General features: G+C 39.4%; 3 protein-coding genes across 3 annotated transcripts in view; 2 read left to right on the forward strand and 1 right to left on the reverse strand.

Annotated features, from left to right (window-relative positions):
• gpr179 (G protein-coupled receptor 179) overlaps positions 1 to 4,480 on the forward strand; it is a 62,232-nt gene extending 57,752 nt beyond the window's left edge. Inside the window, exons 9-12 of the mRNA XM_084685981.1 lie at positions 2,434 to 2,536; positions 2,701 to 2,847; positions 3,246 to 4,341; positions 4,455 to 4,480. Of these exons, the coding sequence (XP_084542107.1) occupies positions 2,434 to 2,536; positions 2,701 to 2,847; positions 3,246 to 4,341; positions 4,455 to 4,480 (1,372 nt within the window). The remainder of the gene's footprint in view (positions 1 to 2,433; positions 2,537 to 2,700; positions 2,848 to 3,245; positions 4,342 to 4,454) is intronic.
• A 563-nt stretch (positions 4,481 to 5,043) lies between these two features.
• On the forward strand, positions 5,044 to 7,206 carry LOC146238055 (uncharacterized). The gene has a single exon (XM_084684900.1). It carries the CDS (start codon positions 5,667 to 5,669, stop codon positions 6,846 to 6,848), a length of 1,182 nt encoding a protein of 393 aa, XP_084541026.1. The 5' UTR covers positions 5,044 to 5,666; the 3' UTR covers positions 6,849 to 7,206.
• Positions 7,207 to 7,210: 4 nt separating this feature from the next.
• mrpl45 (mitochondrial ribosomal protein L45) overlaps positions 7,211 to 22,883 on the reverse strand; it is a 37,674-nt gene continuing 22,001 nt past the window's right edge. Inside the window, exons 6-8 of the mRNA XM_084684901.1 lie at positions 18,444 to 18,593; positions 18,175 to 18,348; positions 7,211 to 8,038 (exon numbers count right to left, since the gene is read on the reverse strand). Coding sequence (XP_084541027.1) covers positions 7,940 to 8,038; positions 18,175 to 18,348; positions 18,444 to 18,593 — 423 coding nt within the window. The 3' untranslated portion in view covers positions 7,211 to 7,939. The remainder of the gene's footprint in view (positions 8,039 to 18,174; positions 18,349 to 18,443; positions 18,594 to 22,883) is intronic.

Here is a 22,883-nt window from a genome sequence, read left to right on the forward strand (position 1 = left end):
ACAACATCGACATCAATATGGTTTTCAAGTGCAGCTCCAAATTACGTCTATTTTCGGGAGTGGATCATTCGGATTTTACGCGTAGAATGACATACAAATCGTATCGGCTCTCAAGTGCAGCACAACAAAAACTTATATTTTGATGAAACATGAATTAAATATCCTACTGACAGTTTCCTCAAACGCTAAGACGAGGGAATTTGGGCTTGTAAAAATCGCTTTGGTTCGTCAAACTACAACTAGCAATAGCCTACGCTAAGAAGGCAGTGCGCGTTCACTCGTAGGGGAGTGGGATTCTGCGGGGGAGTGAGAATTCGGTCCAACACCTGTTTTGTATCACCCGATGCATGACTCTTTGGATCGCCAATCAAAGAGTGAAAGATTTTGTCTTGAAATTGCAACCGAACGAAGGGGAGACAGAAGTCTCACATTATACTGTCTTTGTTATAGAATTTAAAGGTCACATGAAATGCTGTTTTTGGATGCTTTTATATAGGCCTTAGTGGTTCCCTAATACTGTATCTGTAGTACCTTTCCCGAAATTCAGCCTTGGTGCATAGTTACAGCCAGTAGCGAGCCAGAGGGGTGTCCGGGTGGCACTGGACACCCTTGACATCTGATTGGCCACCCCGGGTGCCACCCCAAAATGTAATTCGCTACTGGAAATTTGATGCTGATCTCATTTGACTTCTTGTTGAAAGAAGCATTTATTTTGCTGCTTTGCGGTGCATTGTTCAAATTGAAGATACATGTTTGTTGTGAGATACAGAAGAATAAGAACAGACAGCAGAATAGAGAATATTTCCACAGCTCCACAAACTCTCTTCGCGATTGAAAAAGGCATAATATTTGTTAATAAATAAATAAAGTTTTAAGGTTTGCATTGGGTTTAGGTTTCCAGATTTTTTTTTACATATGCTTTGTTGATTAGTTAGCCTACAGTAGCTGTGTAAATTAATGTTAGAACTTCGACTCCAATAACAGACAAACTGACACAGTCAGTAATTGTACTCCGATTTTACAGTTTTGGTTTCAATGAATTCAAAACGGCGGCCGCATCAATTCGGCTATTATCACAAATTATGAGTCACACACAGGATGTCCCAAGATATCATGAGACAAAGGAATCAGTTAATAAAGGCAAACAAATGAATAGTTATTGGTCAAAACACATTTTTACTTCCCGGGGCCACGCCCAGTGATCACATGACACCAAATTGTGTGGGCATCCTCAGAAGAGGGTCATCTTACCCAGTTTGATGTTGATATCTCAAAGATTTGCTGAGATTTTATCCAATTTCCTGTTTGGTTGCTTTGTTGCCAATTTTGATTGGCTGTAGCGGACAAACGGTTTTGAAAATCCAAGAAAAAAGTAATGCCTGAGTGAGGGTTGCTCTGATGATGATGTGTGCCAATTCTGGGGAAGATTGGAAAATAATTGTAGGAGGTGTAGGCTTTCAAATGTTTTTGATAAAACCAGAAATTGCGGAAAATCTGTAAAACCGGAAATTGACGCCATAGGGTGGGTTGAACTCGTCTTGATCCAGGGAATCCAATGGTACCTCATTTTTGAAAAATCAATCATACGGTTCAAAGGTGTGTAAACACAAGTCCAACTTTGACCCGTTGGTGGCGCTAGAGTGGTCTAATGGGAGACATGAAACTGGGTGTAAGTATAGAAGTGACTGTCCTTAATGAGTGTGCCAAATATCACAAACAGTTCTAGGGGCTGCCATTGACTCCCATGGAACTAGAAAAATAATAATAAAACTAACAATAACAATAGGTTTCCTCCTTACGGAAGAATCTTAAAAGAATAAAACTAACAATAACAATAGGTTTCCTCCTTACGGAGGAATCCTAATAAAACAAACAATAACAATAGGTTTTCTCCTTACGGAGGAATCCTAATAAAACTAACAATAACAATAGGTTTTATTCCTTACGGAGGAATCCTAATAAAACTAACAATAACAATAGGTTTTATTCCTTACGGAGGAATCCTAATAAAACTAACAATAACAATAGGTGCCTCGCAGCTTCGCCCCTAATAATAATACAACTAACAATAACAATAGGTGCCTCGCAGCTTCGCTGCTTGGCCCCTAATAATAAGAATACGTAGAAACACTTAAGGTGGCTTGGCCACCAAATATATATGAGAATATAGGTTCTGCTGTGCCGTTTGGCAAGCACACTCAATGAAAAGTTTCCTCCTAATAATAAAATGAACAATACCAATAGATTTCCTCTTGACGGAGGAATCCCAAAAATGTACAATCAATGTAATCACACAAAAGATTATATATTTTTATGATATACTGCAGGTCCAGAAAAACATATACATAAAACATTTGCTGGAATTTGTACAATAAAAGACCGAAGTCTCACAGAAACAAGGACCATACATGAAATATGCTTTGTTTATTTCAGGTTTGTCCTGCCCTCTCTACATCCTGATTGGGTGCTGTTACTGTTTTTTACCCACACACATGTCACAATTACTGTGACCCTGGCTCTGCTCTTTATACCCAAGGTAATATACAAACTGATGATATATGGCAGTAACTGTACTGTACGCCATCTTGAAAAGTACATAAAATGCATTCAAATTCTGTTTTATTAATATAGAGTACAAATGGTAATTAAAGTTGCAAACGTTGCCCTGTGGTAACGTGCCATTTTTTCTGTCAAATGTAGTTCATCCATGTTTCAAGGCCAGGGAGAGAAGAGATTGCAGCAGAGGTGTATGAAGATGAGGTGGACTTGCGACGCTCTGGCTCTTATCTCAACAGCAGTTTTACCTCTGCTTGGAGTGATCACAGCTTGGACCCCGATGACATTCGGGTAAACTCTTTAGCTCCCCTGATGCCTTATTGACAATTTATATTCAGGCTCTGGGAAAAATGGGAACAGAATGATAATGAAACATAATATTAAGTATAAAAAAAACTAAATATATATTATTCCATATCTATACACAAACATAAATATTACAATAATTAGCAATATAAATGCCAATTTAAATGCCCTGTTTTTTTTAATCAATATAAATTATAGAATAGACATGAATAATATGGTTTGACCTGTGATTTCTCTACCCGTCCCTTTTCTTCCCTATTACTCATGTAATGAATTGGTCCTTCAACTAACTGTACTTGTAACTCATTATTCTCCTCTCCTCATTCATTCCAACATCTTCCCTGATTCCCATTCTTGCTTTTTTTTTACTTTACATGCACCAGGATGAATTGAAGAAATTATATGCCCAGTTGGAGGTCCACAAAACCAAAAAGATGACAACTAACAACCCTCATTTACAGAAGAAGCGCAGCTCTCGCCGTGGACTTAGCAGGTCAATTATAAAGCGAATTACCGAGATCCCAGAATCCCTGAGTAGGCAATGCAGCCGCGAAGACAAAGAGAAACCCTTCATTAGCAGAGGCCTTTCCAACACTGAATCATGTAAAAAGACGTTAGAAACCATGAGTGTGAATTACAAAGATGAATCAGTATGGCAGCTTTCACCAGTGCTGTGTAAATCCCAGAGTGAACATGACTATGTTAGAGACAAAGACCATTCATTGCATGACTCAATAATGTGGGCCAATTTAGCAAAAAGGGCATCCCAACGTTCTGAGACTGACTCATTAGACACAGCCCCATTGGTATTTAAGTCAGCAAGTGCTCACAACCTCACAGTAGACAGCAATCTCCTGTGTCCTGATCACAACAAGCTCCATAAATCACTCAGTCTAACTTCAAGTAAGGTTCACAGTCTTGAGGACACATTCCGGGTAGGCACAGATATCTTAAATATGCAGATTAAGTCCAAGCAGGAAGTCACAATAAAGGACCAGACTACAAGTGCTCTCCAGTCTCTGTCCTTTGATAAAGCAGAGATCTGTCCCTGGGAGCTGGAGGAACAACGGCCTACTGACAAGAGCCAGAAGCATGTTACCTATGCTTTGTCTCATAGCACTGAGTCAAAGAACCCAGACAGTTTATCGTCACCATTAGTGCAACATATTTGCCCCTGGGATCATTTGGCACCCCCTCCTCTTGCATTGTGCACTACTGGGGAGCCATGCAAAGACAGGGATGATAGAGAATGTGAATATCCTGGGCCCCAGGGTCCTATATTGCGTAGTGCGTCAGGTTCTCCAATGTCAGACCAGGAAACAACTGCAAAGGAGCGACGGGTCTTCTCTTTCCGTACATCCACCCAAAAGTGGCTCTCTGTGAAAGCATTCATAGGATCTGTTGATGGGAGCCTCAAAGAAAAAAACAGAAAGGATGAAAAAGGACAGGACAGGACAGATGACTCGATTTCACTAAAAGGTCAGGACAGTGTAGGCGCAGGTCAAAATCCTTGTAGCAACGCAAGTTTAGAGCGAAAGACGCATCAAAAAAGAAGCATGACAACAGACACAAAACCTTGTCTTGTGAAACAGGCTGCAATCAGACTATCCTCAGGTGATTCCTCAGAAAGAAGTCCAAGGAGAATTGTGATTGTAAAGTCTGGTGTTTATCCTTGGGACTTAGAGGACATACAAAAGGATGGCATGTATGAGAACGTTTTTGTGTCCAGGCAAAACAGTACACACAGCACCAATGAAATGTCCAGAAAAGCTAGAACTCCTTCAGTGCACAGAGTAGGTGGTAACAGAATTATGCCTACTATAGGTGTTTCCTTTGGGGATGTTTGCCCATTAGATGTCGCTGGTCCCTCCCATAAATCACCACAAAGAGCACAGAGTACAATAGCAGATATTTGCCCTTGGGAGGTCGAAGAAGCACAGCTATCTGAACGTGCCAGTGTGTGTCCATGGGAATCGCAAGAGGAGGTGGTGCTCAAGAGACAGGACAGTGTCCGTGGTGATGTGTGTCCTTGGGAATCAACACCCACAAATACCTCATTCTGTCAACCGTCCCAGCAGAAATCTAAACTACTTAACCGAAGAGCCCAAACCATATGTCCTGGGGAAATCTCAGAAACATCAAAAACTAAAATGAGTCTACATTTGGACTCTCCTATGGATAAAAGTAAATGCCTCACAAAAGTTGATGATATTTATGAAAATGTCCGACCAAAAGAGAGTAAGAATTTACCTGAGATACCAGAAACATGCAAGACTGTGAGAGTTAATGTCTGTCCTTGGGAATTAGAGAATATATCAACTGATTTGGATGAAAATTGTCAAACTAACAAAACAACACCGCATAAAACTGACCCAGAATTAACTGTACCTAATTTGGCAAATCAGAAATTAGAAGCCAACCAATGGGATTTCCCTGAACCGCCTGAAAACTTTTCATGTATTAATTCTTGGGAAGAAGAGAGCCCAAAGTTATCCCTAACCAACCTAACAACCAAAGAATATTTTTCAAATGAGACACCAGCCCAAAAGACAGACATTTGTCTGTGGAAAACTGGAGACACAGCCAAATCTCAAGAAAGACATGATGCCTGTGAAGTAAACCTTTTTCCTGAACCAAAAAGACACAACAGTCCAACAGATGTATGTCCATGGGAGCCTGGCAACACAGATAATCCAATTCAAACTCAAACTAAGATAGCAAATATTTGTAAGGAAACAGCAAAAATTAATACAGAGGATGACACTCAATCAAATATTTGTCTGTGGGAAAGAGAGGATCTAGACATGTCAAAAAAGAATACAAATACATCTATAGAAACACAGACTCAAAGTAGCACTGATGTTCTCTCAAAAGGAGTAGAGAAGCCAGGAAAACAAGACAGTGCTCAAGTACATGTCTGTCCTTGGGAAACTGATGTATTTGAAAAGACAGAGGACAAACTAAATGTCGAATTGTGTCATATGAAGAGTGGAAATGTTCATACTGAAAACTATAAAAGACAAGATTCACTTATTCAATCAAACGTATGTAACTTGGAGACACACATTATCAAAGGAGACACAAGAATAAAGAGACAAGAGAGTAACATTTGTCCATGGGAAACTGTAGAACCATTAAAGACAGTGGAGAGAGATGGGGTTCTGACTTGTGTTTTCAGCGGACCAGAAAAGACAAAAACACAAAACAGCACTTGTGTAGAGGTTTGTCCATGGGAGACTATGGAACTAGAGATGAGGCAGATTTATGTTTCTAATGATACCCAAAACATAAATAGACAAGACAGCACCCGAGTAGATGTTTGTCCCTGGGAAACCGAAAATCCTGAAAAAAAAAAAAGACAAGACAGCATCCGAGTAGATGTTTGTCCTTGGGAAACCGAAAATCCAGAAACAAAAAGACAAGACAGCATCCGAGTAGACGTTTGTCCTTGGGAAACTGACAGTGGTCGCGAATGTATATGTCCTTGGGAAACTGCTGAGCCAATAAGAGAATACATCACTCATGTAGACAGTTGTCTTGAGGAAACTACAAAAACCAAGACTATAAAAATACAAGAAAGCACTTATACAGAACCAGGGACTAAGGATACAAACGTCTCCAGACAACCTGAACACAGAAAACAAGACAGCAGTAAAGTAGATGTTTGTTCATCCAAAATTGAAGAACCATCAGGATTCACGGAGGATGTCATACAAATCCAGGCCGCTTCTTCTATTGATGAGATAGACAATGGACAGCTTGCTGAAAGAATGCAAGAAGTGGTGGAGGCTAAAGCTAATATGCCCTTGGCTCGGCGTGATGCTCTTTGCCCTTGGGAGATGGAAGAGACTAAACTCGGCTCAATTTCAGAGCATGATTGTGGCTCAGATGTTTTTACATGGGAGCCTGAGGACATTCAAGAAGATGAAGAGGATGACGATGCTGAGTGTGCTGCAGAGGCCTTTGTCTTCCCAGATGACTTGTAGACCAGTTAGTACTTGGTGACATCAAGTATGGTTTCTGAAGAGACGTAAATTAATGAAATAAATCAATATGGAAAGTGATTCCCTCATACCAGAAGATTACAATTAAGTTAGTGAAATGTGTTGGACCAACTACACTACTTACAGTGCTCCCTCTGCAACATGTAGACTCTCTCAGCCAACAAAGCAGGGTAAAAACCAAGTTCTCAATGAAAAAAAGTATTGAATGCAGTTAGTTTATTTCCTACTTAATCCTTCTTAAAATTGTCTTTTATGTGTGTTTGATTGATTCTATTACCATATGAAACATTTAGTTAACCCCTCCTTGTGGGGTCCATTAGTTATTTCAAAGAGTACAAAGTGAGTGAGTGTTTCAAAACAATATTTAAATGTTTTGACACACAGGGAAAAAAACATCCATACCACCAGGTTAACTTGAACGCTGTTACAGTTTTGAATGTTTTACAAATGATGTACTGGTGGCCCTATGTCTAACGTTATATCTAAACTATGAAATTAACAAGCGTTTGTGACAACAATTTAAATATTACAAATAAATGTAACTTTACAAAAACACAATAAATATTGTTTATAAAATTATTGACAATTCAAACTAACCATAATCCTTTAGTGCAAGATAAAAATGCCTATATATAATACAATACAAATAAAAATATTGGAGGAACTGAAGCCCTATTGACAATTGTTGTCAATAACAAAATGTTGGGGGGTACTATGGTACATTTTTTTTTGCATTTTCTAGTGTTGTTGAATTGATGTGCTAAATAAATCCAATACCTATATCTTTTTTTAATGTAGACAGAGATACATGTTGGGATATCGGTTATTTTTTATATAATTTGGGATTGAAATATGATTTAAATACAGATTCACTCAAAATAAAAAATGAATAAGCAGTTGGGATCCTTTATTTTTGTATTCTTTGAATCAACATGTACTCATTGTATTATTGCAATAAACAATCGATAGCACACAATTTTTTGTTTTTGTTGAAATGTGTATACAATGTAATCTTGGAAACTATACTGCCATGTATATTAGAAGCCTACAGGAAGTAACTGTTCCCTTGTGGCCTACTTGTGCCACTGAATGGCCTCGGGCTTGGGAACTTCAAAGTTGAGGGTCTCAAATTCTTGACCTGGTTTAAGCTCAGGGCCAGGAATCATTACAGTCTGAAAAGAAAAAACAATGGACACATGAATAATCTCACCAGAGCTCCACATTAGACTTAAACCACATTAAAATCAGCAGGGTTAAGGTCAATTCAGTCAAATCATTGTTAACATAATTGTGTAGGAGAAACAGGAACTTGTGATGAATAACATGTCTTATTTTAGCAGAAAAGTATGTCATATGTTGAAGATGCTTATGTTTATTAAAATTCATATGTTTATTATATGTTTACTGTATGCAACTACCCACCAAAGTAAATTCCTTGTTTATGTACACTTGTCAATTAAACTTTATTCTGATTGAAATCTTAAATTGTTTTAGAAGATACACCTATCAAGCGGAGCACCGGTCATTTGACCAAAGTGAAGAGAAAAATAAATAATATCTTCGCACTTGATCAAATCAGTGGGATAAAAAGTGATCCCAACAATATAATTCCACTATATAGTTGTTGTTATTGTTTTGGTGTGGATCATGCTTTTCTTTTAAAATTATAAGCGCTGAGACGGTTTTACTAACTAGAAGCGTTGTTAGGGCAAAAAAAACTAAACATTCTTTTTTTGTCAGGAATATTGATATTGTTGTTTAAAAATGCAAAAGTACTCGAGTAATCAACAAAATAAACAACGTTTATATTCCAGAAATATTTGATAGTTGTAACCATAGAGTGTACATTTGTAGCCCACACAACCCTCTCTCTTTCTTGAAAAATGACCATCAAAGGCTTAACAATATTATATCTTCAATAAATAGTGTGTTGGGGGTGCTTAGGCACAGCTCAAATGCTATTGTTTTGCACTTGCTTTTTGGATTTCTCCCTAAAAAGTTGAAGGGCCCATATTGCATTGAGTACTCAGCCCCTCTAAAGTCCTATAGATAAACTGAAGGGATAAACACTCTTGAAAGTTATCATGATGGTTTCTTTCTTGTGACATCTTCAAAGTGAATGTTTAGGCAATTTTTTTGTTTAATCAGTAGGACTTTGGGGGCCCTGTTTAAGACATTAATGACTTAAGCCTAGCATATACCGGCTACAGCTGATATCATCATATCAATACACTAGTACATATCAAGTTAATAACAGTGACGTCACACAGACTCTGGGTTAGGGGCCCCCTGAGCTCATGGGCCCCTGGGCCTGGGCCCGGTAGGCCCGTTGGTTAATCTATCTCTGACTAGGGAAGGCAAAAAGTCACTAAATCTAGTGACAATGGGCCTCATTCTCGAACATTTTCTGAAGTTTCTTCTGAAATGTTTCTTACGGCCTTCGGAAAAACAACGGAAGAAAAAGACATTCGCCACTCTTTCTACTTCTTTCTACTTCTTATAAACTACAAATGATCGATAAGTAATAAGTTGAGTTTGCTTAATGTCTTTTTTATACTTTAGGCCGACATGCATAGTGTATTAATGCTCTGTTGTCATAAGTAGGCTACAGCCTTAGTTATTGTAGGTGACTGTTACTGTCAACAAACAACAGTTGTTCAGTCACCTTTATATATTATAATTAATTCGAAAATGGTATTGAGTACCGTGAAATTTCACTGGTATCGGTACCAACTACTGAAATTGTGGTTCCGTGATAACACTAATAGCTAGTGAATAATATACTGGTTGAGAATGTGTATCTTGCTTTTAGGTATGCTATTACTTTAACAATGGGACTCCAGTTTCAAGTGTGGATGACAGGTTACGCGAGGGCAGTAGCCCATATATAATGAAAGTTGAATTTGATAGGCGGCCTACTTGATTTATCTAGCCTGACAGATCATTTAGAATATGTTGTTTCCTTTACATCTACCGACTAAACAGAATAAGGCATTGCATTGTGCACATCATTTAATTTTTTTTTGAGCTGGTAACCGTGAAAAGCATCTGTTAGGCTTTTTTAAGATGTGATATCCCATCCTCCCTTCTAATGATCGATCGAGTAGTGAATCAATACATTTGGTCTCAACAGTTCCTTTCAACGTTGTCTAGCTTACTCTAATCCAGTTACCCAACATTCAAAGCATTCCATTCTACCTACATACAGCTCAAGAATACATTTCATTTATCTTATTGTTACGTCACTTAAGCCAAGTGTGACCGGCCAAATGCAAGAGTCATGGAGCAATGGAGGGAATGCATTTATTAGTTATGTTTATCCATTTACAAAGCAATAACATTTTACAATTACAATAATTGTTCCTGCTATGTCATGAGAATAAGAATTGCGGTTACCAGTCAACACAAACACCCATGTGAAGCTAATGCACTTCATAGAATTCACGTTTTTTTAAATCATAATTTTGCACATAATTTATAGATTACTTTTGCATAATGCCCGTGATAAAATTGGTGGCACACACATATGTCTGAAATTATAGAGTAGTGCCGGTGATGCAGCTGGTGATAAGTTCTTGACGTGGTTTCGTACCTTTATTTGTCAGATCACAATTGAAATTTTCTTGAAGTACTTGTTCAACTTCCACATCATCTATTCTAGTCAATGCAGTTTGACTATATTCATGATTATGTAACCTTCATTTGTCTGCTGTTTCCTACGTAATAAATTGCTTACGTTATGTTGATCAAAATGTACTATTTTGGTTCTCTGTTAAATTGTTGTACCACCACAAACATCTAAACATTTAGTTCATAACAGAAGCCATGCATAATAGTTGAGCCAGTTGTCATAATTGTAGGCCTAATTAACCTTACAGCGCTTGCATGTACATTTGCAATGTGCAGGCAGTTGACATCAGTACACACTAGGGGTGGGAATCTTTTGGTACCTCACAATTCGAATAAATTCTTGGGGTCTCAAATCGATTAAAAACTGATACACGATTTTTCGCGATTTTTAATCAAAACATTTTTTTTCTTTTTTTTGTAATCGATGTAAATCCCTAGAAGACTAAATCGCAATTCAAATGTGAATTGATTTTTCACCCCACCCCTAGTAAACACCGTAACCCTTCTTATTCCTATTAAATGTGCCCAAAAACGCCTAAACAGCATACCCAAACTAAATTGACTGCTGTTCTTGAACCATTTGGAGTACATGCATGTAAATGGACTCTTTTGAAAGCTGACACTCTGAAGTTATGTTCCCTGTTGTCAGGACCCCTGTCAGTCCTACTGGTGTTGAGAAATAGAAGCTTGAACACAAGGAAAGTGAAAGTTTCTATTTCCGCCTAGATTTTGTGTTGAAAACAGAGGCCTGAAGAGGCCTAGAGGTGGTAGGTATTAGCTGGAAGACAGCATTGGACCACAGGTTGAAGCCTTACCCAATTCAGATCAAAAGTCAAACATAATACCACAATATATTCATATTTGACACATGTTTTTATAAGAGTACATCCATGCGTTTTCTAAAAGGGCCTTTTGGAGACTCCAGAAAACCCTTGTAACCAAGGTCAAATTCTTAGGATAAAAAGGTATCATTGTTATCTCTAATGAAAGGTGGTACTTAGAACTATCATATATAACAGCTAAATCCCTCATTAGTATTACTGAAACACAAAAACTGAAGCATGAACACATTGGAGTGCTTTATCTGATTCCCAGGATTGGCGCACAAAGAACACTGACATATTGCGCGATCTACTTTTATTTTGAAGGCTCCACAAAACCTGGCATGTGGGGTATCGCCATTTACAGCTAGCTCTAAGCTACAAGGAAAACTAGCTCATTTCAGAGCAATTCAAGGCCAGTTAGAAAAAAATTGTGTAGAAGGGGGCGGGGGGGGGGGGCGACGGGGGGGGGGGCGGGACGCACAGACCTGGTTGGCTTTAGAGGGCTGTCACCGGGGCATGGAAGCTCCTATTGGTTCAACCAAGGTGTCTATCAAGAGGTCAGAGTGTAGCGGCCATTTTAAGACTATCCTCGGCTTTCTAGTCCACTCACATGAGTTGCTATGAGGGATTATTTGAAACACTTCGTCAATTTTTGGGGGGGATTTGTGAGAATGAAGCAACAAGATCGTGGCTATGTGTGGATATAATTCATTGTTTGGATAACTACTAGACATGGTTTGATACTTTGGACCCTTGGGAATGTAAGCAGATGAGGTTTTGATGAGTTGTGTGCATACCTGGAACATTCCTAAGTAATCGTAGGTAAGTACAACTTTTTTCTCTGGCATTGTTGAATGGTCACCGGACAAAGACGTTGATTGTACTTTCTGTTGCGAGTTGAGCTTAACTTGGTTTATTTCAATGGAAGCACAAGAATCGTAGCTTTCCAACGATGTATAACATGTGTACTAGTCGAAAAAAAATATTTTTTTGAATTGATTGCGTTCTCACTGAGGGAGGGGGCGCAGCGTTTCTGGCTCGCCGGCAAGCCAAGGAACGGGAACAGGTTAAATTATGAAACAAAATTCACAGATTATTCTGAAGTATATCCACTGTATATCATCATTCTGTTAGCTAGCCAGCAAACCAATCAGAGTGAAGGGGCCAGGATGAGTTCCCATGATGCCTGTGGAGATCCCATGAAAGACGGGGATTGTTTTCAGAAACGTCGAAATGCTGATCCGAACAACGTCAATCGTGGCACTCCGTTGGATTATATATTTAAAAAAAGTTCTCAACTTTGCAGATCACACCAGAAGAAAATTGTTAGAAGTTATTTTCCTCCTGTTTCAGTTAAATTCCTGCTGGTTGCGCTTTCTCCCCTGTGTTTCAAGGCTGCGATTCATTTTTTTATCAGCAGATGTCGCAAAGCCTTCTTGCACAATTATGTAATTCAGACAGTTATAACCTAAAATATAGCTGCAAGCTGCAATGATGGGTTCCTCCTCAACATTGCAAATTATTTCAATATTGACATGATACAGACATGTATTTCATACACGTACACACCATTTCAAGACAATTGGAGCAATGGCTGATTAAGTAATTTTTTTAAATTGCCGACAATATGGGTTCTAGACAATTTTTGGTTCCCCATGAGCAATGAGGCATGCATTCCAACTTTCAGACACCTTGACCTGATGGAGTCAAAATGCCACCCTTTTGAAAGTGACTACTTTTAAGCGTGTTCTGTGAGGCCATCTATGCTCAGGTCAGGCCCATCAGGCATTGATCCATTCTTTAAAAGTTTTGACTCAGGACTGGGAATGAAATCAAACCTGTGTTCAGGGTTGCCAGGTCCAACCCAATGAGTGCCGACCCAAAATGTCCAACCCAATGAGTACTCAAACTAAGGCAGGGCTCGACATTAACTTTTTGAGGCACTCCTTTGGACATGTACATTAACGTTTCACTTATCCATGCACAAAAGTCATTTTTCCGGGTAAAGATTTATCATTTTAGAAAAAATAATAATTGTGTTGACGTTAGCTAGCAACGGTCGGCAGCTGTGTACCTAGCAAGCATTAGCAGCATTTGTATCAGTTAAATGTACATAGTTAAATATTAGCTAATATTCAACTGTAAAGTATACACCTTTTAAAGGACCCCTTGGTAAATCAGCCTTCAGTAGAAAGGGAAATTGTAGAATTGTTTTTAAAGTTAAGTGGCAAAATCCATTATGTCTACAAAAATATTTTTTATCTAGTATGAGTTTAGCTAGCTTGGAAATACTGAGGATAGCCTACCGAAGTTGGTTACCCAATGTCGTTAGCGATGCTAGCTAACGTTAATTTGCTAGCTGTATATAACATTTCACTGGATCTTGCAGCGCTGCTTGATTTACTGAAATTGTTATGAAATGTTATGTTCTACTAGCCATTTGCCTACTTTAGCAAGTCACAGTATTTCCAAGCCCTGATAGTGCAACTGAGACGACACAGTAAATAATTCCTCTTTCAAGCAATAAGCCCTCGTTCAAGTGTTGAGCATTAAAGGGGCAATTGACTGCAAAACCGATTTTACCTTGTCATAGTTGAATAACGACAGTTCGGTGGGTAAACTGAACATACCGTGAATATCAAAGTCCATTGACACCTCGTTCCTATTCAAATCTCAAAAAGAAAAAATTTGGCTGTAAAACGCTAGCTTTTCAACAAAGCTACCGGTCCTACGTAGGACCGGTGATCGCCCTCTTATTGGCTCTGGTCTGTATCTTTGTCACGCCCCAGAATTTACATCCAGACCAGCCCGAGGTAGCGTCTATCTCCGATACTAGTTTAGCTGCGCGCTGCTCTGTGTAGGCTACTTATAAGGAATTACAAAGAAGAACGTTTTGAATTATAACAAGGATATTGAAAATGGACCACTGTCGTAAATGCTTTGTTCCAGGCTGTACAGGGAAGGCTAACACTCACAGTCTTCCCAAGGAGCCAAACATTCAACAGGCATGGCTGCTGTTGTCTATGAGAAGATCCCGGCAAAGTTCGACACTCAATCATTCATTTGCTCTGAACATTTCACCCAAGTTTTGACAACCTTGGACAATTTCAAGCAGGACCTGCTAGGAAGCTGAACCTGGAAAGAGGTGCTGTTCCGACCGTATGCTCATTGCAACCGCAAGCTATAAGGACAGTATGATGTTGTGCTAACAGTTATTAGCAATGCTAACGTTTCCTGTATATAGCATACCAGGTAGAATGCTAAATACGTTTCTACACACATCAAATGACTCTAGCTAGACTAGCTGTAGTCGGCATTAGAAGGGAAGCTTCCGAAAAAAAGCCAGTAAACGAACAGCAGTCTGGCTTATTGCTAATGCCTGTCTAGATAATCTATTTGAAAGAACTGGAGAAAGGCAGGTTCTAGATACAGGATACGTTAGCATTGCTAGTAACTGTTACTAGTAACACCTAGACTGTAGGCATGTAAACAAGTTTAGCTTGCTAGTTAACGCAAGAGGTAGAATGTGTGATAATTGAGCCTAGTTTATTGGCAATGGGGCTAACATTGATTCATGTTCCTGACTGTGTTTCATTCAAATAAATAACCTGTGTAATGAAAATCCACAATTCACGATGCATGTTTGTCCAGATCTTTGTCATGTTATTTTACAGGAAGATATCTAGAGCTAGCCTAGCTAGCTAACTGAAGCCGAGTAGAATCACAATATGGTTTGGTTGCTAAGCTATAGCCTAACGTTCTACCCACCTAAGTCAATCCAGTTTGCTTCAACAACAGAAGTGGAAACAAGTAATGTTTTCATTTCAAATGATATAGTCAATCTGTTGAAAACAGTGTTGTGTAGACACAATAGATATATCTATTTGCGCGTTTTTATTTCAAGTCTCCAACTTCGGTGTTTCAGCGAGTGCTTCTGTTGGCCGTGTTGCGTTTTTGTTTCCAACTTCACTCGTTGATAACCAACCAATCAGCGCGCAGCTTATATAAATATTAATGAGCATACCATAAAAGGAGAAAAGCTAGTGTTTTTTCCCGGGAACATTTCAGAGGATCTGTCAGAGGGCATAGAACAGCACCCGGGCCATTTTCAACCCAACCAATGTTACATACCCTATTCTGAGACCTTAAGGAACAGTGTGAAATACCCCCAATTGCCCCTTTAAATTACGGTCTGTAGAGATCTTGGGACAAAGCCACTTTGTGTTTTGCTAAAGCAAAATTTGGTAAAATAAAATCGGTAAACGAGCTGTAACGAGTGGCACATAATGTAAAGTACCATGGCATTTTATTTTGTTCTGAGTTTTAACTTGTCCTGTGGGGCAAGTATATTTCTATTCCACTTGCGCTACAAGAAAAAATACCCTCGTCCCGGACAAGCCTTAATGTTGAGCCCTGTCAGTTTGCTCCGATCGATCGGTCGCCGTTCATTATCGGCAGATAATCATTTTAAATACTCAGATCGGTACTTGCTATAAAGGCCGATCAAAAGATACGATCAGATAAAAAAGAAAAACATTTTGACTAAGGCATTTTATAGTCTAAAGTTATAATTTATAAAGACAGTTTATTCTGTTTTCATAATATTTTTCAGCAGGATGGTTCAATTTGTTTATAAGGTGTTTTCAATAACCCAGCATAGGCTTTTATGGTTTATGTTGCGTCTCTAAAAAGCGTCTCTAAGAAAGAGAGTGGAATATGTTAAACATGTTTCCTGCCATTAAATAAACAGTTTTTGTTAATACATGATATTTTATAATAACTTCATTGTTATACTCAATATACATTGTTGTTAACAATAGTTAAATTGATAATGCTCCATGATAAACAGAAGGCTTCAAATACACTCCTTAAATGGTGATCGGTACTCGGTATTGGCCGATAATGCTTCTCACGATCGGTCCCAAAAATCCTGATGGAGCACCCCTACTCCAAACACCCCAAAATGCCAGAAAACTAGCCCAATATTTTTCAAACTTTCAGACATCTTGGCCTGATGGAGTGAAAATGCCACCCTTTTGAAAGTGACAACTTTGAAGCATGTTCTGTAAGGCCACCTATGCAGAGATCAATTATTTAAAGATCCTGTGAAGTCAAATTGAAAATTTGTTCTTTAAGTTCATCACACCACAGAAGAATGTGTTTACGACCCATCCAAAAAAAAACAACAAAAAAAACAGACAAGTATGTTAAATTATGCTGTGAAAATCTGAGAAAATCAGCAGTGTTCTCTGCTTGAGACTGGGGGGGCATGTCGCCTGAAGGAGCTGACGGTCCGCTCCCTCGAATTTAGCAACAACAGCAACACCAGCTAAATCAATTGCATATATCAGAACAGCCATACCTTCAGTCTCTGATTGTTTTATGTGTTCATTACTTTGTCTTTGCATTGTACCAGCTGAGTAATAGAATGCAACCGTCTGTGATCTGACATAGATCGGTCACAAAACCTGAGCTGAAAACGGAAGAACTAACTGCACATTTCAGTGCGACAGTTTTCACGCTTAACACATGCTTTCAGGAACTAAGTTCCCAATTATATAATGTACTAAGAAGCAAATTATGGAATTTGTTTCACAGCATCTTTAAGAATCCCAATCTTACAGTTAAAAAAAAGAGTCTGATTGTTCGGGGGAATTTCTAAACAAGTTACACTTGCCTCTCACATTTGCAATATTTGGACTGTTTCCTGACAATAAATTAAGAACAATAAATGTTTTGCTACGAAAACTGGATCTATAAGACCATTGAATGTTTATGAGGTCCCTGTGTGTTTATTCTTTTGATGGAGGAGAACAACGTTATCATTGTCAGCTGACATTAAAATGTTGATAATGTCGGGCTACGCATTTATAGACCAACTGCAGTCTAACCTGTAACTTGTGTGACATAAATTGTATTCGTCCTTTCTTGTTCTTAACCTCTAGCACTTTGAGATTTTAGTTAATATAAAGTGAATTATAAATATTATTATTATTTATCATCATTTATAACTACTGTTTTTTTGCTGAATTATTGAATGGCTTGACAACAAACATTTGACTGAAATAGTCACAGACTATCAACACGGAAATTAATGACGTTTATTATAATGAGTGACTCCAACACTTTAACTTTCATAATATGCAAGAAAAGGAAAACAGTAAAAAAAAACTAAAATAAATGCAAATGGCACCTATTCACCAGATCGTGTTACATTTCAGGATAGCTGGAAGGTTATTTGCAACTTTTTCAGAATACCGTCAGTAAGAAGCCATGGCCAGGTTAGCAGTGCTGACGACAGGCAAAACATTGAATCAGCTTCTTTCAAAGGATTTTCTTCATGGATGAAATGCAGGCTAGCTAACTGAAAGACCATATAAAGTGGATACATATTTCTGTATAGATTAGTTAATTTTGTTACATGAATAAATGTGTTGACGGATGGAAAAACTCAAACTAAACACCAAATAAATTAACCAACATTACCATCACCAGCTGCATCATGGCAATGACTGCATCTATAATATCATTAATCTTGTGTGTCTGTGTGCCAGTTGTGATCTAAGAAATGTAGGTACCAAAGCCACTGAGAAGAAATGTCATCACCAGCTGCACCATGGGCACTGCACTATCTATAATTTAAGACATATTTGTGGCACAATCATCTCACTCCCCGACTGCATTATTGGCACTGTGCCCTATTGACAATTCCAGGAATATGTGTGTGTCAACTACTTCTTTACGGGCACTGTGCACCATCTTTAGTACCAGAAATCTGTGTTTTTGTGTCTCACCGACATCTTAATCCCCGACTGCATCACAGGCACTGTGCACTAGTTATTCTTAAAGATTACCTTAATGATAGGATCTTTGGCTGGAGCCCACGCTGGAACAATCTTGCCATGTAACCTCCAGCGGCCATACGGGTTGATGAGGTGCCTCTCCAAGACCAGATACTCCAGGACATCCTTAGGCTCTTCTACACTCCCCAGCATCAGTCTCCCAAAGCGGTCATAGATAGCTAGCGTCTGATGGGGAAGGAGGAGATTTGTTCTTAACCATTACAGATACGCTTACAAGTAAGTGAAAAACTAGCAGGAAAAAGCGCAAGTATTTCGGTTACCTGTCTGGAGTGTATGCGTAGAGTCACCTGACCATACAGGTTGCCTTTACTGACCATGTCAGGGCAACGTGCATGTACCACCTTTGGTGGTTCAAGTGATTCCACAAAGTTCCAACGCAGCGTCTTATAACGGTTGGCCCTCGTCATTTCCTGCAACAGTTAGAATTGCTTATGGATTTTGTCTTTAAAGGGAAACTTAGAAACATCTGAATACATATCTAACAGTCACACTAAGTGCCCCCAAAAAAACTATCTTGGAGTACCTTATAATAACATGGACTGCAAAAACTGAAAAAATCTAAGTTGTTGTGTTCCCTTCATTTCTATATTATCTTTGTATCTGTTAAATAAAACCCTCAGGAGATCAAGATTCCATAGATCAATGCTTCACAATTACCTTTGTTGTGGGAAATGATTGATTATGGGACAGCTAGGTATGTAACTTAGGCCAGGTCAGAGTGATGGGCCTAAAATGGCTGATTACTACGCAGTTATAATACTACGCAGTTCATAAAACTCCACTCTGCAGACTGGTTCTGACCAGAACATTACAAAGAAAGTGGGAACAGCTGGGTTTGTGTAAATACGCCTAGGTATTGGAAAATAACACATAATTAGGGTTGCCAGAACTAGTGATGAAGGATAGGATAATTCGGGTCGAGAAGAGTTGAAGTGGAGTTGTGTTGCTTCAAGGACCGAGGCCTGGGACATTTGAGGGGGAGTCAATAGAAATGGGCTTTTCCAGCTGTTGTAGAAGTTCATCTACAATATTACCAGCCAAAACACCAAGCACGTAGGATATGGATGTGATACCGTCATAGAAATTCCCAGGGCGGGGGAATTATCCTCATTTAGGCTATAAGATTGGGACATTAGAGCTTAGGTCTTTGTCCTTGTACGTGTTGTGAACACACCTTGCCTGCTGAATAAACCATCAAGCTGCCTTGAGCTGTTGAAAGATATTTTGCCTACTACTTTTTTACTACTCCTTCATAAGGACGTCTTTATACCCAACTATTATCTGTAGAAAGACCACATCTTGACCCTTATCAAAATATGTCAGGCAATGCAAGTTTCCTCTGTCCAGCAACTCCATATTTTAGCATATGAGAGGTGGGGGGCAGGGTGACAACCAGCCTTACATAGTGAAAAAGATCTATTTTATTTTCAACATACAGCTAATCGTACTGTAGGTATGACCAAATCTTGTTAAGTTTCAAAAGATTGTGACTCCCACCATCTGCCTCACATGACCCCAATGTGTGGGAATCTTAGTCTCATGGCTGACCTCCTAGTAATAAGTTCAAAAATATATGTTGTAGGGTATAGGCCTAGAGGGTGTTTAAGAGACACTGACAATGTTGAATGCTTATTTCATTTCTGTGATGTGCAAGGTAATACAACGTTCTCTATGGGAAAACACGTGGAGAAAAACACTTGGCTATGAGTACAGATAACCTACTTGAGCTTTCCAATTTGTTTATCGTTTGATGGCTGATGAAGGCTTGTCCTGCTTAAAAAGCTCCAGTCTGCTGTTTATATGCCTTGGTTTTATGAGAAGCCTTTGAAAACCCAATAAATCACATTCACTGTTGACATTCTTCTTAGATGCTGAGGCAAACTGATCACCCACGTCCTCACCTGAATAGCATCCATGGACTCAACTGCTCAAATGCAAATTTAACTTTCTACACTGACAATAAGATACTTGACATTTAACTTACAGAAATTGATTGCTTTGATCTGTGCAGTGATTCATGCAAGCATCTTATTGACAGTGTGGGAAATAATGCAGGGACCGTTTCATGGTTTGTAGTTGGTAGATGACCAGTAGTCTTGAGATGTTATCAGGTGAATGAGGATGTTGTTAAATCAGTTTTCCTCAGAATCTAAGCAGAATGTCAATTCAACAGTGATTGTTTTTCTTTTTTTAAAGCCTTCTCACAGAACTATGGTACGACAAAGGAGGGTGTGATGTTTTCCAGGCAGGACCAGGCTTAGTATAGCCATTAGAACTACAAATTGGAAGGCACAAGTAGGCTACTATCTATAACTAGAGCTTGATTTTGGCAGCAGAAAGACAATCGTCATTGCCTCTTTTTTTGACAAACTTTTCCCACATTATGTTACAGCCTTATTCCAAAATGGATTCAATTCATTTCACCCCTCAGAATACTACACATAATACCCAATAATGACAAAGTGAAAAAGGTTTAATGTTTTTTATAGATCTGCAAACCAAAATATAACATGTACACAACCTTTGCTCAATACTTTGTTGAAGCACCTAAGGCAGTAAAAACAGCCATTTTTTTGTATGATGCTACAAGCTTGGTACATGTTTTTGGGGAGTGTCAATTCTTCTTTGTAGAACCTCTCAAGCTTCATCAGGTTGACTGGGGAGCGTTGGTGCTCTGTCATTTTCAGATCTCTCCAGAGGGGTTCAATCGGGTTCAAGTCTGGTCTCTGACTAGGCCATTCACAGAGTTGTCCCGAAGCCACTCCTTACATTTAGTCATTTAGCAGACGTTCTTATCCAGAGCGACTTACAGTAAGTACAGGGACATTCCCCCCTCGAGGCAAATAGGGTAAAGTGCCTTGCCCAAGGACACAACGTCATTTTGACACGGCCGGGAATTGAACCAACAACCTTCTGATTAATAGCCCGACTCCCTAACCACTGAGCCATCTGACTCCCTCCTTGGTTATCTTGGCTGTATGCTTCATTGTCCTGTTGGCACAGTCCGAGGTCCAGAGCACTCTGGAGCAGGTTTTCATCAAGGATGTCTCTGTACATTCCTGCATTCATCTTTCCCTTGATCCCATCTCCCAGTTCCTGATGTTGAAAAACATGCCCACAGCATGATGCTGCCACCAGCATGCTTCACTGTAGGGATGGTATTGGCCAGGTGATGAGCGGTGCCTGGTTTCCTCCAGACATGACGCTTGGCATTCAGACCAAAGAGTTCAATCTTTGTTTCATCTTTCCAGAGAATTTAGTTTCTGATGGTCTGAGATTCCTTCAGGTGCCTTTTACTGCAATTTTTAAAACTAATTATGGAGTATTGTATGTAGAATGCTGAGGAAAAAAATGAATTGAATCCATTTTGGAATAAGGCTGTAACATAAAATGTAGAAAAAGTGAATAGCTGTGAATACTTTCCAGATGCACTGTACAATACGGTAGTCTTGCTTTGCATTTGGCTAATCCATGAACAATATCAATTAGATACCTTAATTTGCCTTACTGCACCGATAAGAGTTTTGAACTACTGTGTCTGGCAGAATAACGGCTCTGTACTGAGCCCAAATATCAATCAACCTCCTCCCTCAATCTATCCTAGTCAGTTATTTTTATCAAAATATTGCTACTAATAATGTATGTTGCTGATGTTGACAACACCACGTCTTGTGTCTTAAGATGTACTACTTTTACGCCATAGACATATGTACTGTAGCTGTCACTTACCATCACTATAATAATAGGCATGTTTGAGGATACACAACTAGGATCTCACTTTATGCAAATACACAGCTATTCAAGCCAAGTATCAAGCTACTTTAGACAGACTAACTTTCCCAGTTGTTGAATGTATACAATAAGGTATAAGAATTCTCAGCTTTAAGGAAGCTCAACAAAAACCTACATTTGGAGCGTTTTACATAATATGAACATTTTAGCATAAACTATCCAACAGGGAATGAAGTTTGTTGATTTAATTGCAGAAAAATGTACAGTACCAGTCAAAAGTTGAAGTAAGTAGGACCTGCTATTCCAAAAAAATGATTAGATAACCATGAAAAGTACAACCTGCTTGACCACAACCAATCGGGCTTCAAGACCGGCCACTCCACAGAGACTGCCCTCCTTTCAGTCACCACTGCCCTCCAGTCTGCCAGAGCGGCTTCGAGGTCATCCGTCATCATTCTGCTGGACCTTTCTGCAGCGTTTGACACGGTTAACCACCAGATCCTGCTCTACAGACTTTCTGAGATGGGCATCACTGGCACTGCACTCCAGAGGATCTCATCCTACCTCTCGGGAAGATCCTACCAGGTCTCCTGGGGAGGCAAACTGTCTGACCCTCACCAGCTCTCCACCGGTGTCCCACGGGGCTCCGTCCTTGGACCCCTCCTCTTCTCTCTGTACACCACCTCACTTGGACCAATCATCACCTCCCATGGCTTCTCCTACCACTGCTATGCCGACGACACCCAGCTGTACCTGTCGTTCCCCCCGACCGATCTGGGGATCTCAGCTAGGATTGAAGCCTGCCTCGCAGACATCTCCGCCTGGGTTGACCAAGCACCACCTCCAGCTGAACCTCGCCAAAACTGAACTTCTCATCATCCCGGCTAAACCCTCCATCTCCCATGATCTGTCAATCACCCTGGGATCTGCGACGGTGAGCCCCCCAATCCTCTGCCAGGAACCTCAGG

This window comes from Hypomesus nipponensis, chromosome 21 (assembly GCF_054491055.1).
Source record: "Hypomesus nipponensis isolate SF chromosome 21, ASM5449105v1, whole genome shotgun sequence".
In the NCBI taxonomy this organism is placed as follows: domain Eukaryota; kingdom Metazoa; phylum Chordata; class Actinopteri; order Osmeriformes; family Osmeridae; genus Hypomesus; species Hypomesus nipponensis.